The sequence below is a fragment of the Podarcis muralis genome, chromosome 11 (genome assembly GCF_964188315.1).
Source record: "Podarcis muralis chromosome 11, rPodMur119.hap1.1, whole genome shotgun sequence".
Lineage (NCBI taxonomy): Eukaryota > Metazoa > Chordata > Lepidosauria > Squamata > Lacertidae > Podarcis > Podarcis muralis.
The window spans coordinates 21,421,666-21,439,351 of NC_135665.1; the positions used below are offsets into that span (position 1 = coordinate 21,421,666).

At 44.2% G+C, this 17,686-nt stretch overlaps 1 protein-coding gene across 1 annotated transcript in view; it reads right to left on the reverse strand.

Moving 5' to 3' along the window:
• Window positions 1–17,686, reverse strand: part of HSD17B4 (hydroxysteroid 17-beta dehydrogenase 4) — a 77,074-nt gene that overhangs the window by 29,750 nt on the left and 29,638 nt on the right. Inside the window, exons 12-17 of the mRNA XM_028748601.2 lie at window positions 16,707–16,813; window positions 11,163–11,399; window positions 9,296–9,347; window positions 8,660–8,731; window positions 7,422–7,525; window positions 5,746–5,811 (exon numbers count right to left, since the gene is read on the reverse strand). Of these exons, the coding sequence (XP_028604434.2) occupies window positions 5,746–5,811; window positions 7,422–7,525; window positions 8,660–8,731; window positions 9,296–9,347; window positions 11,163–11,399; window positions 16,707–16,813 (638 nt within the window). The remainder of the gene's footprint in view (window positions 1–5,745; window positions 5,812–7,421; window positions 7,526–8,659; window positions 8,732–9,295; window positions 9,348–11,162; window positions 11,400–16,706; window positions 16,814–17,686) is intronic.

Consider the following 17,686-nt stretch of genomic DNA (forward strand, 5'->3'; position numbering starts at 1 on the left):
GTAATCTGGTGAACCAGGTTCGCTTCCCTGCTCCTCCACATGCAGCTGCTGGGTGACCTTGGGCCAGTCACACTTCTTTGAAGTCTCTCAGCCTCACTCACCTCAGAGTGTTTGTTGTGGGGGAGGAAGGGAAAGGAGAATGTTAGCCGCTTTGAGACTCCTTAGGCTAGAGCTAAAGCGGGATATCAAATCCAAACTCTTCAAAATCAAAATAATTACTTCACAGCATAAAGAGCGATGCTTGATCAAAATTATTATTATTATTACCTCATTAGATGGCCCCGGGATTCTAGTACTATGAGAGAGGGAGAAAACCCTCTTTCTGATCATTTTCTACACACTATGTATACTTCTATCACACATCTCCTCCTTTATCAGGATCGCAATACCTCTTTCCATATGAACCTATGCGGACCCTGAGATCATCTTCTGTGGCCCTTCTTTGTGTGCCACCTCTTCGAGGAGGGTGGCAACACGAGAACAGGGCCTTCTCTGCAGTGGCTCCCTGTCTGTGGAATGCTCTCCCCAGGGAAGTTCGCCTGGCGCCTTCGTTACACACCTTTAGGTGCCAGGCAAAAACATTCCTTTTTAACCAGGTCTTTGGTTGATTTGATTGACATCCAATGCCCTTTTAAAATGTGGTGGGGGTTTTTTTTTGGGGGGGGGGTTTGTTACTGGGTTGTTGTTTTTATTTTGATTATATGTTTTGTGGTTTTATGTTTTGATTTTGTTTTGTGAACTGCCCTGAGCCCTCCGGGTATAGGGTGGTATATAAATTCAAATAATAATAATAACAGGGGGAATCAAAGCAGCACCTTCCAATTGTTGGAGACTACAGCTCCTACCATCCCTGGCCAAAGACCATAATGGCTGGGACTGGAGGGACTTGTTATCTACAACAGAAGCGCCCCTGCTGGCTATTCCTGCTGTAGAACCAAAACAGAGCTTTCCAGACTAAATTCAAAATGCTTTTTTGATCAAGTTAAAGACAAAGTGGATTGGCTTCAATATTACCAGATTGATGAATTATTTAAGTTGGATAAGAAAAATGGTTTTGCAAAGGAAAAAACCAAATTGGAAACGGAGTTGTTAGATAAAAGGTAAAGGTAAAGGTACCCCTGCCCATACGGGCCAGTCTTGACAGACTCTGGGGTTGTGCGCCCATCTCACTTAAGAGGCCGGGGGCCAGCGCTGTCCAAAGACACTTTCGGGTCACGTGGCCAGCGTGACAAGCTGCATCTGGCGAGCCAGTGCCGCACACGGAAACGCCGTTTACCTTCCCGCCAGAGCGGTACCTATTTATCTACTTGCACCCGGGGGTGCTTTCGAACTGCTAGGTTGGCAGGCACTGGGACCGAACGACGGGAGCGCACCCCGCTGCGGGGATTCAAACCGCCGACCTTTCGATCGGCAAGTCCTAGGCGCTGAGGCTTTAACCCACAGCGCCACCCGCGTCCCCAGTTGTTAGATACTAACGTCAAAAATTTGTCTAGGATGTATAATTTATTGTTGGAGTGGCATACAAAGGATGAACAAGTGAAATCTGTGATGATGGGTTGGGCAAGAGATGTTGGATACAATATAATGATGGAAGATTGGGAAAGGTTGTGGAAGAAAGGGCTTAAGTTTACTGCATGTATGGTGTTAAAGGAAAATATTATGAAAATGGTGTATAGATGGTACTTAACCCCAGTTAAATTAGCAAAGTTCTACCATAAGAGTGATAATTTATGTTGGAAATGTAAAGAAAAAGAAGGCACCTTTTACCATATGTGGTGGACGTGTCCAAAAGTGAAAGACTTCTGGGGGGAAATATATAATGAATTCAAAAAAATGTTGAAATATACATTTATTAAGAAACCAGAAGCCTTTCTACTTGGGATCATAGGAATGGAATTGCCCAAAAAAGACGTTAGACTGTTTTTGTATGCCACAACTGCAGCGAGAATTTTATTAGCCAAAAATTGGAAATAACAGGAAATACCAACAGTGGAAGATTGTCAGATAAAGATGTTGGACTCTTTGGAGATGTCCGACCTTACTGGAAGAATCCGCGATCAGAAAGAGGAGAAATATCAAGAAGGTTAGAAGAATTTTAAGGAATATCTTGCTAAATAATATAATATAATATAATAAGTGGAAATACTTGCAAGTATTAAATTGCCTTAGGATTAAAGTATGTTGAATTGTATAATACTATGGATTGAGATTATGATGAAAAGAAAGGAAGTTAGTAATTTGAACTAGTTAATTATATTAGAAAATAAATATTGGAAAATTGCTAAAATGAGACTTAATGAAAATCAGTTAGGAAGTATTCAAGGAAGTCACTTAATAATGGAAATTAATTTGGATTCTGATTGGAAGAAATTTTATATGTTTGTTTGTTTTTCTTTTTATATGTTTTGCTTTTTTGTGTTGTGTTGTATTTGTTATAAACTTGGAAAACTAATTAATTTTTTTTTTGGAAAAAAATAAATAAATTCAAAATGCTTTTGCATTTAAAGCCTTTTGCAGCTTAGGACCAGGTTACCTGAAGCACCAGCTGTGCCCAGACAGGTATTTGTCCGTACTCTGAATCCTTAGCAATGAAACCCAGAAAAGGGTTCTGATCCCTAAAGGCTGTACCTAAAATACTGGAGAAAGGACCTTTTCAGCGGCTTGCCTGCCCGCTGGCTCCAATTTCTTTCTGGTGCCAAGTGAAAGCATTGGTTGTTATTTTCTTAACAGGCTTTCAGCTTTTAAAACTTTTGTTGAGCTTTAAAACACTGATAGCAAAACACTGATTTGCTATCCAAGAGGCTGCTTTTAGTGAATTTCTGTTTTTAGCTTATTTTATTGCATCAGTTATTTCACAACATACGATACTTTATTGTGAGCTACCCTGATAACGTATTTTAAGGGCTGGCCCTCGTATTAGAAAATGACTATTAAATAGACTCAAAGCAGCCTGCAATATCAAGTTTTTATTGACTGAGAGAGTAAAGTAATAAAACTGTGTCCGCGGTTTCATTTCTACATTCCTGAGGAGGAATTCTACTTCTACAGAGAGCTTCACACACATTTTTTTCTGCAATCCCTACTGGGCCCTGAAAAAGTTGTTGTTGAGGTAAAAATCATTGATTGGGGTGGATGTGGGGCAGGGGCTTCGTGGCTCAAACCTCACTCTTAGACTGAAATCTCAAACACACTTTCTAGGGACTAAATCCCATTGAAGCAAGGTGGAACTTCCTTCCGAGTACATATGCTGAGGGTTATGCAATTTGCCGCTATGCTACATCAGATAGCTGCATATACTAAATCTGGAAGTGCTTAGCATGAAAGGGGGAAAGGATAAAAAAAACCTGACTTTCCAGTGCATTCTGAAAAGGACATGTGTTGCCTAAAAACATGCAAATTTATCTAACTTCACGCGCAAGGGACTTCCTGAATTTTCAGCTATACACAACAAAAATGTGGTGTGTGTGCGCACGTGAGACTACTAATAAGCTCACACACACAAATATGACATTGTCAGGAATGTTCGCATTCAAAATTGTTACCAAAACTTCCCTGTATCGGAAAGTTTTTAATGTTGGATGTTTTATTATGCTTTTATATGTGCTCAAAGTTGCCCAGAGTGGCTGGAGAAACCTGGCCAGATGGGCAAAATATTAGTAGTAGTAGCAGTAGTAGTAGTAGTAGTAGTAGTAGTAGTAGTAGTAGTAAGGGACTTGAAGCAGAGCAAGGCATCTGTAAAGATCAGGCATAGGCAAATTTGGCCCTCCAGATGTTTTGGGACTACAATTCCCATCATCCCTGACCACTGGCCCTGTTAGCTAGGGATGATGGGAGTTGTAGTCCCAAAACATCTGGAGGGCCGAGTTTGCCTATGCCTGGGTAAAGATGAACTGAATTGCTGGATGGCTATCCCTTCAACAAAGGAGAAAAGAACGAGGGACTAACTGTTCCCCCAAGGCTGTGTTTTTCCATCATCTGGCAATCAGCAGCAGGCCAAGGGACTCTATTGAGTGTGTCCGAGATAGAATTACTTCTGCCCAATATGGGATTAATTCCCCACACAAGATTATCTGCTAGATTAACAAGAAGCAGCGTTGTGAATTAAGGCCAGTCCTCTTGTGTAACTCCAAAACCCCACGAAAGGGCATTTGAGGTAGCAAAAGAATCAAAAGAGGTGAAAGCATGTCCCAGGCAGCCAGCAATGCTGGTGTAAATTCTGCACTTTACAGAATCTTGGGTGTGGTTTAGAGTGAATATTAAGGAAAAGCTGTGATCAATATTTAAAATCCTCTTTTTTTTAACTAGACTCAACCACCACTTTAGTGAGACTACGCATATTCCCATACATTCACAGGATGTTGCATAACTACAGTGCGTGAAGCATAGTTAATTTCTAAACATAAAGAGAGAGAGAGAGATTTTGCCAGTTAAGGCTTCATAGGTCTGATTGCAGTAATAAGCAGAACAAAGTCCTGAAGTATTAAAATCAGGAATGAAAAGGAACAAAGGTAACAAGTTAAGATTGAAATGATATTCATGAAAATCCCAATTTGTCACTATTTGTTACAACCAGCACAAATACTGCAAGTTGCGAAAAAAGTCACTTACTGAAGTTAATTAAAGCTCTATTAAACTCAAACCTATTCCCTAGGAGAAACACAGAATATCGCAGAAGACATGTACTACAACAACACAGTATTTCCTTCTGTATTCAGGGTGCCAGATAGTGATAGTTTAGTCACTATATTTTTTAAAAAAAAACAAACAAACAAACCAACCTGTAAATCACCACTTGAGGGTTTTCTCCATTGGTCTCTACGAAAAATGTTTCTTAATACACATTTTGGGAAAGGACTAACAAGGAAAAAGGTATCAGTCGGGGCATGGGTCACAGAACACATATTTCAATAGTGCGGTTGTTCCCTTGGCAGAACAATTCGTTGTTCATTGATTTAAAACATCAATCTGATAATTGGCAGGAAAGAGTAATGAGATGATCCTTTAAAATCCATAGTCACGTCGAAAGTCCCCCTGCAGAGCTGAAATTAATTGATTCATCTCTCCACAAACTGTTAACAATTTAAATGCTTTTGGACTTGGTTTTGATCTTCTGTCAACACTTCCTTTTTACTCAAAGATTTATGGAAGTGAACACAGTAACTCAGTTACAGTGGTGCCTTGCAAGACGAAATTAATCTGTTCCGCGAGTCTCTTCGTCTTGCGGATTTTTTGTCTTGCGAAGCATGGCTATTAGCGGCTTAGCGGCTAGTAACGGCTTAGCGGCTAGTAACGGCTTAGCGGCTTTAAGAAAAAGGAAACAAACTCGCAAGAACTCGCAAGACGTTTCGTCTTGCGAAGCAAGCCCATAGGGAAATTCGTCTTGCGGAACGACTCAAAAAATGGAAAACCCTTTCGTCTAGTGAGTTTTTCGTCTTGCGAGGCATTCGTCTTGCGGGGCACCACTGTACTCTGCAAAGAATACGAAAAAGGAAAGAAAGTAGACTGTGCAGTTGTTTCATAATATGCATGTTTGGAAGGGAAAAGCTAGCACGGAAACCAAGTGAACTAAAGGAGTAGCAGCAAAGCGATTCGCCATTCTTCCATCAGCCTGCTCGCCTGCCTGCCTGAAATCCCTATGACCTATGGCGACCAGGTGACTTGTTAAATACAAGACTCCATACCACACCTCCAACTTCACAGGAATATTTATATATATATATATTTGGCAGGAAGTAAGCTATTTACCTGATCTCCTGTAGTGAGATCCACGGCAGTAGCATCTGGTGGTCTGTTGGGTGGGTTCACCGTGACCTGGAAGTAAAGATAAATAAGCACTCTGCCCCTGCTCTTAGTGACATTTTATGTCTGGTTGTTTTGTATGTTACTCAGTTTTGAGACTCGTCTTTCTAAAGGAGCCAGGCACCACCAGCCAAAACCGCTGAGACTAGTACTGCAAGCACAGATGTTCAAACGGAGTACGTTTTAATGCCAAACAGCATAGGGAATGCAGTTTTCAATGGCTGCTAGGCCAATTGTATGTTCCTTCGTGGAAATGGTCACTCTCAAAGATGCTTGAGAACTTCTCTTGTCTTTTGCTACATGCACAAAGGTGGAAAGATACAGACTCGCCCACTATAGAAGAATGGCTGATGAAACTATTGGACCTGGCTGAGACGGAGGAGAAGTCTAATTACTGACATTTACTAAGGATTGGAAATTTCTTATGGACTTTTTGCGTGAAAGAAAAAACGAACTTGTCATAGCTAGATTTGAAGACTGAAAAAATACTGGTTTATAGAAGATGTTTGGATCTTAAGGAGTGAATGCTATATTTAGCTGGAGCACAGAGAGCTGGAATTCCTTTTATTCTTCTTTATCCTTCTCTAATCTTTCTTTCCTCTCTTTCTCTTTCTCTAGGTTTCCCCTTTCCTTGTCTTTTCTCCTTTCTGTCTTTGTTCTTCTTCTGTTTTTAGACTAAGTAGTTGTTTCATGTCAGCAAATTATAAAAATATATTTTGTAAGGGGCATGTATTTTTGTATCTCTCTGAATAAGTATCAATAGTTTTTTTAAAAAAATTAATCATGAGGACTTAATCATGAGGGCTGCCTGTTCTCCAGGCATGCAAAGGTCACCCTCGCCTCAGAGGCTTTTAGGAAAAGAGGAGGAGATGGCTATTGAGACGGCATGACTTGAGCTGGAAGAAAATCAGTGGGGGAGGGGAGCCGAAGTGATGTCACGCATATGGCATCATGTGTCCGACAGGGGTGAGGGTGATATCACATGCACATCATGCGTTCCAGGTGTGTGATATCATGCACGCGTGACGTCACATCATCATGAGGAGCTCAGCAAGGCACGGCTTCAATGGCCAGTGGCCTATCTCTCTCTCGCTCAGAAGAAGCTGACCACTGAAGCTGTGCCGCACTTGGTCTCCTCCACCCCCTCAACATTATGAGCGCCTGACCCCCTCCCCACAGATATGGAGGGGGCCAGACACCTCAGCCCTATAGAGTTGGGACCAGTGGTTTCTACGCAAAATCCCACACGCTCTTGATCATCCCTCCTGAGGGATGTTGGCCTAGGCAGAGTTCTGAGGGCCAGGCAAGAGAGATCTGGATTCAGATTCCAGGCCTTAGGCAAACCTTTTCATATTGGTGACAAACTTTTTAGACATGCAACATTTCGCAACACAGTAATTCAGTTTTACTAGCAAACCGGAAGTTAAACTAATCCCTTTCCAGCCCCGGGAGGAGCGTAGGGAGCATTTGTGTGACACACCTACGCACTGCAGCCAACACACTAATGTGTCGCAACACACAATTTGGAATGCTCTGGGTTTAGGCTGTCTATCCCTGGTTCAAAATACATTTTGAATTCGTTCACAGATTACTCATGCTGCGCAACTTAAAGCTCCTATTACCTTGGTTTTCTCAGACGAGCGTTTCCCGCCAAAACCGCCAGCTCCGACAACAAAGACGGAGAACTGGTTATAGCACAAAAGGTCCTTTCCAGAGTATGTGTTGACTAGACAAGATCAGGACAAAAAAGAAGCATTTTAGTTTAACTGTAAACAACATACCCTCCTTTCTTAAAATACAACCCATAATGGCATAACTGCAGGGTATTAGCTGTGGCTCTGTTTTACAACATGCTAACGTAAAAACTAATGTAGTGTTGAGAGAAACTAAGAAATCAATGGAGAACTTTGACTTAAATTTTCAGGGAACTGGGTGAGAAGAGCTACATAGTTCTTTTACTCTATTCCTTCTGCCCAGTGCTATTTTTCTAGAAAAACAGGTGACAGAACTCACCATGGACACCTCCCTCATTCGCTTAAAATGGCAATGGCGCCCACCTGAGGTGTCAGAACTGTGTTCTGGCTGGAAAAAAGCCCTGCTTCTGACTAAAAACTACTGAAATGCCCCTCCTTTTCACTGCCCTGACCCAAGTTTATTAACTGCATGAGGGCACCTGAACCTTGCGGTCATTTTCTAAGGGGTCTTCCTCCATGTCCCCCTACCTTCTGAAGTTAAGTTTGGGCCCATACACAGACAATTTCATTTGCCTGGGCTTTTGTCATTGAATATAAGCTGGTTATATGCCTTGTTGCACTTGTCTTGAGATTATCTTCACCCACGCTCCTCTATTTTCTGGAATTCTGCTATTTTACATGACAAGCTGCATTAGAAATCTCTACTAAAGAGTGGCATAAGAATATTTGAAATAAGAGACAAGCTTTGTGAATACAGAGTAAATACAATAAATATGGGATTGGCTGTGGGGAGGGGTAGGTCCCACGAAGTCTTCACTGGGGGGAAACCCAGAACTCTTATATCCTAAACCTATAATGCATTCCAGAACATACAAAAACGAACACACTAACCACTTTTGGGGGTTTAAAACTAGGCTGGCAAAATATCAAGGCCAGTTCACATATGTTATGTCTTTAGATGTGTGGCAAACCCAGATAATATTGAAATTGCCCTCAGGGCAAGACAAGAATCCAGTAGCTGTTACAAAGCCTTCCTCCAAGATGGCTTCAAGGCACCACTAGGAAGGTTCCTTCCATTTTAAAGACCCATTTCTCTGCCCATTTGCTCTTAACACATAGTAGGAGTTCTCTGCCCATTTGCTCTTAACACATAGTAGGAGAGTTACCATCCAAGAGAATAAGCGCTCCTGAGCCTTTATCTAGGATGTCAGCAATAGTGGCCTCCGAAGTTAGTTTTCCTAAAATCGAAAAAAAAAAGGGGGGGAGGAAAGGAAATGACACAGAAGTAATACAGAAATGCTTACAGGCCTCCCAAGAAAATCAAAAGCTAAAGTTTGCAATATAAAATCCCCACACACCCAAGAATAGCATGGCATGATTTGAATTTTGGATCAAGTATATTGTAAAACATATTAAATAGTGAGAATTGAGCTGGAAGGTGAGAACAGAGCCTTGGCCCCTGACACATGCATAATACAATAAAAACCTCCCCTTGAAGGGAGAGGATATGAGAATCAGTTCCCTGGATAAAGAATGGGCTGAAGGCTGTTTTTTGCAGGTAGAGAAACTCCACGTGAAACTCTAGACTAGAGATCATGAAGAATAATACTAATTACTCTTGGTAAAAACACCAACAGAGTGCTGCACCATATATGTGATTTTATCATAGATAGATGATAGATAGATAGACACACACACACACACACACATACATATATATATATATATATATATATATATATATACACACACACACACGCATAAAAACACACACAAATTAATTAGGGTTGCTGAAGTCTTACCCGATGTTGGCAGAGGTTTATACAGCTCCAAATATTGCTCACCATGTAGCACCTATAATAAGACAGAAATTTGCATCATTTGCACTGCTGTCAGAAAACTGCAGTCTATACTGCTGCAGTTTTTAAAACGATATAAAGAGATTAAGTATGTTTACTTATTTATTTTTTTACTGCGTTAACACATGACAATGCAATGTATCATTATTTTATATCTATATATTATTATATTATATTATATTATATTATATTATATTATATTATATTATATTATATATTATATTAGACCCTCAGGTAAAGACAGTCTATTATTTGGTCTGGAAACATGATGTGAAACAAAGCACAAACACTTAGGTTGCTTTTCCTCAAAAGGGTTTGCACTTTGCCCATTAAGAGGAATAATAGTTATATGTTTTATGGCCTTGTAAGTTTTCAGTCTGAGGTGGATAAACTATCAGATACATAGCCGCCATCCCTCACCTTATTCTGTTTAAAGAGTAATTGAAGAACACCTTAGGTATTCTTCATGGTGGGGGGGGGGGAATCTCACCTCATTATTAACATTATCTTTGCCCTTTAACTATTAAAGAAGAAGGTTTGAAGTCTCTGGATGCTTTCCCCGGGCCTCTCATAGGTCATAGGAGAAACATGATGCAAGTTAACGGCGAAGAATTTGTGGCCTTCCAGATAAAGGAGCCCTGGATGGTTAAGTCCAGTCAAACTTGACTATGGGGTTGCGGTGCTCATCTCGCTTTCAGGCCGAGGGAGCCAGCGTTTGTCCACGGACAGCTTTGGTGCAACAGAAGACCATGACGAGTGCCAGAGTGCAGGGAAACGCCATTTACCTTCCCGCCACAACAGTACCTATTTATCTACTTGCACTGGCATGCTTTCAAACTGCTAGGTTGGCAGGAGCTAGGACAGAGCAACGGGAGCTCAGCCCGTCGTGGGGATTCGAACCGCCGACCTTCTGATCGGCAAGCCCAAGAGGCTTGGTGGTTTAGACCACAACACCACCCACTCCCTCCAGATACTGCTAGAGTCACACACCCTTTCAGCCCCATTCAGACTGGCCAATTGTGAGGGGTGAGGGGAAATGTAGCCCAGAAAAATCTGGAAAGATGATAGGTTCCCTACCCTGATGCAAGTGAAATGCATAGCACATTATTTTCAGTTTCTTTGTTCCTCCTTTGTATCATGACTGACATTGTAATGTTGAAATATTGAGGAGTATTTCTTTACCACTCGCATTTGGAATCAGTTGCAATCGGTTGGGCTTGCTAGGCTCTAGTTTTCATCACTGTCCAAAGTTTTAACGGAATGTATCATTTGGGGCACGGGTGTCAAACACAAGGCCACGGGCCGAATCCGGCCCGCCAGACCTCGTCATGTGGCCCGTGTAGCCGCCGCCGGCCGCCAGCCTTCACCTTTTATTCTCACTTCTTTTTTTTTTGACACAAGAAAGCCACCTCTTCAGCGCATGCGCGGCAGCCTACAAGCCAGAGAACGTCTGCCCTCTAGCAGCGCCGGCCGTTCTACACAGGAAACCTCCACTTTACATGCATTCATGTAAAGTCCTACAGATACAACCGGCCCTTTGAGGGTGACCAAACTGCTGATGCGGCCCCTGATAAATTTGAGTTTGACACCCCAGATTCTGGGGCAACAGCAAATGAGGGCAAAGCAGACTGCTTCATTTCAAAGCCAAGCTATATTGACTCCATGTTTACTACTGGTGATTAATGCATTAGATTTTCGCGTATCCAAAATTTCCCCCTCCGTTGCTAAATCTGCATCTGCTATGCATGCTGTTTCATTTGCTAACAGTCTGGTACATAAAATCAATTCAATTGTTGTGGCTCACACTCACCTTAGTAAAATCAATATTAAGTCCTGGAACGCTAGACAATCCACCATCGAGCATAGAGGCCTGAGCTGGTATAACTCCAAAGCTTGGAAGACAGCAAAACTCTTCGCTTCCTTCAAACAGGAATTTCAGGTGGTCCGGATCTTTTGTTGACATGCCCACGCCAAGTGCATACAAGATGGGCTGCAAATGGCTGTACTCATAAGACATTGTGGGCAGCTTCTGGCCAATGCTCTGCGACTGTGGGTATTGAAAACAGGAGCGCACATTAGTATTATTAATTTAGATCTTCCGTTCCTACCAAAAGCAAGCTCAGAGCGATTAACAAGTAGTCTTTGGTGAATGAGAAGCACCTCAAGGCAAAGAGAGAAAGCTGTTCTAAAAGGTGAAGACTGTTAAGGTTGGAACTTAACTGGTTAAGAAGTTCCCATGATGCCTCAACATTCAGACGTCAGCTGTAGAAGCTGGGAGGAGTCTGGGAGGAGTTTCTGTTCTGTTCCCCTCTGGTCTTTGAGGGAGAAAGACGTAGCCGGTAATGGCTGAAAGGAGCCCAGGAGAAATCCCTGGGGGAATGTCGGAATAAAGAGCTGAAATGGACAAACCTGGACTCTGTGTTTGTCTAGAAGCTAAGTGAAGGACGTGACAGTTTCATCACCGCTGTGCGTATCTCTGCTAAGGCGTGACTGAAGAGCTGCTGGAGACGGAGCAGAGTCTCGCAGGGAAGTGTGTGGGCGGCCATGCGTAGCTAATTGAGGACCAATAAATCAATTAGCGGGGTCGCGCCAATATACGAATTTCGCCACAGGTTATGGGTAATTACCGCTTGTAAAACTGTCACAAGAGGCTGCCGGAATGCGTCTGAGGTCTGCGGTCGAAGGCAGAGAAATACGGCAGGAGTTTGGCGGAGTTTTTTTTGCCTGGTGTTAAAAGGCAAGGAGAGCTGCGGAGTTTAAAAGCAGCTGGCTGAAAGACGCAAAGTGTTTGCCTGTGCCGAGGAAACGTTTCTCCACGGAAGGGAGAGCCAGAGGAGCTGAAACTGGTCTGTAAGTACAGCTTGGGGCCCCTTGGGAGAACGGAAGAGGATGGCAGGCTGCCAGGTCTTGGAGGACATTCCAGGCTCACTTTAAGAAGTTGGGCAAGGCAAGATGGCACTGACCACCTTCGTGAGAGCCGGTGCACAGCTGGGAAAGGCTGTGGGCCCCAGAGGGGGGGCAAAGGGACTATTGGCACTTGGAATTGTGCTGCATTTGCTGGGAAGCTTCAGCAAAAGGCCAGAGCCCTGGAGAAGGAATACAAAAGCCTAGAGACGGCTGGAGCCCCTGTCCCTGATGCTTTAGCCACAAGGAGTGCTGCTGAGCAGGTCGGGGGGGGGGGGCGAAGGATTCCAAAGGCACGTTTAAGAGCCTGCTGGAATGAAGTGGAGGTTCAGAGGGGGCGGAGCTGGCAAGGAGTGCTTTTCCGGAAGAAGGAGAAGGAGGCCAGCGGGAGGAGCCCAAGAGCAGTGATTTTCCACTGGAGTTCGTCATTGCTACACGTGTAATGCAACGGGACGCTTGCGACGCTGCTGCCCATGGAGAGCGGAGACAGCTGGGCAGGAAGGTCCCAAGGTCAACCAGCTGAGTTCTCACAGGGAGTCAGTCTGGGAGAGGAGGCCAGCGTGGGAACGCAAGGGAAGGACGTGTCTCAGACGCTGGGGAGGGTTGTTTTCTTATCGCTGCTTCTATGGCAACTGTGAGAACAACTCCAGCCAGGACACAGTGACACGCTGGGTGTTTTGGTTTCTGCTATCAGGCAGCACCTGATAGGCTGCGGAACTGCAGGGCTGTTTTCAACAGGAACAATTGTTTTGTTCGCAGACGGAGCACAGAAAATCAGTCTGTGGTGTGGCTAACGTGTTTTCTCTCCATGACAAGAGGAGCCAGAGGTCTACGTTGTGCCGGGACTGAATTGTTGTCGGTTATTGTATCTGCTCTAATGACGCAGGGGTTCAAAAATGTGCTTTGAAAATGACACCTGTTCCATTTTCAGAGGGGGGCGACAACGGATCAACATGGCGAAGAGCAAGAACACTTTCTTTGTTCTGGAGACACCTCTGGAGGGTGGTGGGAATACTGAAAAAAGCACAGGTGCAGTGTGCTAAGGTTCCCAAAGATGTGCAAAAGTTGCACAGGTGCACAAAAGGGTACAAGCTCCGGAAATGTGGGAGGTCCCAAGGGTGCAGGGCATGCAAAGGTGCAAAGGTGCTTGGTTTTCCCGGGTTTTTGGGAGGGTAGCCAAGGAAGCTTTTGAGCTTGTTCACACACAGATCTGTCAGGACCCATGAGGTATGAGAGTCTGGGTGGGGCCAGGTATGTGCCATCGCTGACAGATGACCACAGCCAGGTTGGCTGGTGTCTCTCTCTCAAATCACAGGGGGAGGCAGCGCAACTGATCAAGGATTGGGTTGCGGAGGTGGAACTAAAGTTCTCCACCAAGGTGCAAGGGTTCAAGAGCGACCGAGGGTCACAGTTTACTGGGTCTGCTCTGGAGAAGTTTTTCAAGGAAAAGGGAATACGTCACCAGGTGACGGGTGCAAAGTCTTCTCAAGGGAGAAGGGAGGCTGTGGCTGAGCCCGGTGACGGGGATGAGGTCCAGAATCAGGGTTCAAAACCCGGTGATGGGGACCAAGTCCAGGGTCAGGGTTCAGGGCAGGTGTGGGCATCTCCAAGGGTTGTTAAAGGAGTGTCCAGGTGTGAGGCTTCATCTCCGGTAATGGAGAAAGCTCACAAACAGGGTGTCAAGTCAGAGGGGGAAGAGTCTGACGGAGAAGACACAACTGCTGGCCTTAATGGGTCAGTAGGGTATCAGGTCACAGGTGCGTGAAAAAGTGTCGCACAGTGTGATTCTGGGAATGTTGAAGGGGTTCAACAGGTGCCTGGGAAAGATGCCGGGAAGGGGCACAAGGCAAAAGGGGAAGGTGTTGAACTCAAAAGGGTCTCGTCAGAATGGTTTCAGCAAGAGGGGGTGTTAAGGTTGGAACTTAACTGGTTAAGAAGTTCCCATGATGCCTCAACATTCAGACGTCAGCTGTAGAAGCTGGGAGGAGTCTGGGAGGAGTTTCTGTTCTGTTCCCCTCTGGTCTTTGAGGGAGAAAGACGTAGCCGGTAATGGCTGAAAGGAGCCCAGGAGAAATCCCTGGGGGAATGTCGGAATAAAGAGCTGAAATGGACAAACCTGGACTCTGTGTTTGTCTAGAAGCTAAGTGAAGGACGTGACAGTTTCATCACCGCTGTGCGTATCTCTGCTAAGGCGTGACTGAAGAGCTGCTGGAGACGGAGCAGAGTCTCGCAGGGAAGTGTGTGGGCGGCCATGCGTAGCTAATTGAGGACCAATAAATCAATTAGCGGGGTCGCGCCAATATACGAATTTCGCCTACCAAAAGCAAGCTCAGAGCGATTAACAAGTAGTCTTTGGTGAATGAGAAGCACCTCAAGGCAAAGAGAGAAAGCTGTTCTAAAAGGTGAAGACATTGGATTTTCTCTCAGGCCATATGCACGCTAAAAATAAAACAAAACAAAACACAAATGTGTATTAACCAGAGATGGAATCTGTAGCCATTCTAGATGCGGTGGAACCACAATTCCCATAATCTTTGACCCCTGGCAAAGCTGACTGGGTCTGTTGGGAGTTGAACATCCACCAACATCTAGGGGTGCCACAAGACGCCCATCGCTGCTTCCAATTTATAAGATGCTCATTTGTTTTACAGTCTAATAAGCTTTATGGGTTCCCATGTAGGGCTGAAATATAAATAGGAAGGAAAAAATCCTACTCAATCCCATGCAGAGTGAAAATCTCATACAAACGTACTAAATTTGATTTCAACCATTAATAGGTCAGCCGAAAGAGGAAAGTCTTCACACCACTGTATCAAAAGTTGGGAAAAGGTAAACGATGTGTGAGAAAATGTATCTAGCTCCTCCTTTCTTGTATATATAATGTAGGGACACATACTCAACCTGAATACCAGTCAAGAACGCAGCAACTCATTCTTAGTTGATCTTCAAAATGGTAATGGGAAATTGAGAAGAGATAATTCCTTCCGGGTGCCAGTTAAATATTTTGTACCGATTCTCTTTTAGGACAACTGTTCTACATCTAAACTACAACGGCTCCAGGGTATCGCAAAACTAGGATATTTCAAAACTCGGTGCCACTCCACTTGCCTGAAACAGGGTCCTCCAACTCCATCTAAGGCAGGTATGGCCAAACTTCGCCCTCCAGCCGTTTGGGACTACAACTCCCATCATCCCTAGCTAACAGGACCAGTGGTCGGGGATGATGGGAATTGCAATCCCAAAACAGCTGGAGGGCCAAGTGTGGCCATGCCTGGTAAGGCAAGGAGCAGCTTTTCTTCATCATCACGCTACCTTGGGGTGTTTTTTTGGGGGGGGGGCGACACTGCCTTCGCTACCCCACTTTTACTCCATTCAAGCCTTCCCTGAACTCAGAGAAGCTGCTCTCGAGCCGGTGGCTAGCCTGGAAATCCAAAACTCCACTTCCCCCCATGGTCATATTTTGTGGAGAAAAATTGGAAGCTGCCTTATACCAATGCAGATCATTGCTCCTTCAAGCTTGCTACTGTCTACACTTGACTCTCAGCAGCACTCCAAGGTTTCAGATACAGGACATACCCGGTCCTGTATCTGAAAGCCAGTGTGGTGTAGTGGTTAAGAGCGGTAGTCTCGTAATCTGGGGAACCGGGTTTGCGTCTCCGCTCCTCCACATGCAGCTGCTGGGTGACCTTGGGCTAGTCACACTTCTTTGAAGTCTCTCAGCCCCACTCACCTCTCAGAGTGTTTGTGGTGGGGGAGGAAGGGAAAGGAGAATGTTAGCCACTTTGAGACTCCTTAAAGGGAGTGAAAGGCGGGATATCAAATCCAAACTCTTCTTCTTCTTCTTCGTCCTACCCAGAGATGCTGGGGATCAAACCTGCGATCTTTTGCATGTAAAGCAGATGCGCTGAGCTACAGCCTTCCCCTTTCCCCAGTGAGACAGCAGCCCATTAGGGACAAATAACCTTAAGGCAGCACATATCTTTGTCCACAAATTATGCCAAGCTTTTCAAAATGCATGTTGCTGCACACACACACACACACTTAAAGAGAAATGTGATGCTAGATTTTAGCAGCTGCGGTACAAAACGAAACAGAGGCATCATTTATTTTTAACTTTTTGAAAGAGATGTTACTTTGCCCTACAGACCAATGCCTGGAGAAATTACACCTGACTAGCAAACCTGCAGAACTGGAGTGTCTGGATTCTTTGGAGAAGAAGTAGCAAATTCTCTAGTCTAATCAGTTCTCATAAATGTTACTTTACACTATGGAATAGTGTACAAGGGAACAGTGTGGAGGAAAGCACTGCCTTCTCCAGCTCACATTTTAAAATTGACCTTTTGAGACAGTACACTGCATCTTCCGATTCATGTGTCACAGTAGCTTTTTCTGGCTCCAGGCAACGGAATATCTTCAAGCCAAGTACCTTGCAGAAGCATTTTTTACTTACAGGGTCAAAGCCTGTAGAGGATCTTGATGCACTGTAGCTTGTGGGATTGGGGGAGACATCTTGGGATTCTATTTGACTTAACACATCATTCAGCATGCTGACTGATTCTGGAAATACAGAAGGGAAATGGTTTTGAAACCACACACACACAAAAATAAGTCTTTCCACAGCTTCATTCCAAGCAAAAATACAACCGTCACAAAATGCTAACATGACACTTCAACCTCACTTTTGGGGAAGTCCCTTATTCTTGAAGTTAACACAGTGCCTCCTAACCATTCGTATGCTTTACATTGCACTTGTTAATGTGAACCCTCACATATTAATTATAGAGGTTCCCAATGCTGTCTGTGGGCTCCAGTGCCTGCCAGTACAGTCGTACCTTGGAAGTCAAACAAATCCATTCTATAGCCGCGTTTCCAAGTATACAAATTGTCATGAAATCAAAGTCTATTGAAAGCTTTACTTTAAACAGTTCATTAATAACCTTTGGATTTTATTCCAGAATTCCTTTACCTCTGGGCATTCCCAGTACATATGGGAAAACCATCCCTTGGCTAGTTTACAGTGCCAACAGTTAGAATTCAATCCTACTACCATATTAGCTAGCTGGGCTGGAGTTCTGTACCATTTTAGATTTTTTTAAAAAAAATCCAGCTCTCTAAATTTGCTTACTTTAATCTCATCTATTCCTTTCATTAGGGGACGCAGGTGGTGCTGTGGGTTAAACCACAGAGCCTAGGACTTGCCGATCAGAAGTTTGGTGGTTCGAATCCCCGCAACAGGGTGAGCTCCCGTTGCTCGGTCCCTGCTCCTGCCAACCTAGCAGTTCGAAAGCACGTCAAAGTGCAAGTAGATAAATAGGTACCACTCCGGTGGGAAGGTAAACGGCGTTTCCGTGCACTGCTCTGGTTCGCCAGAAGCGGCTTAGTCATGCTGGCCACATGACCCGGAAGCTGTACGCCGGCTCCCTCGGCCAG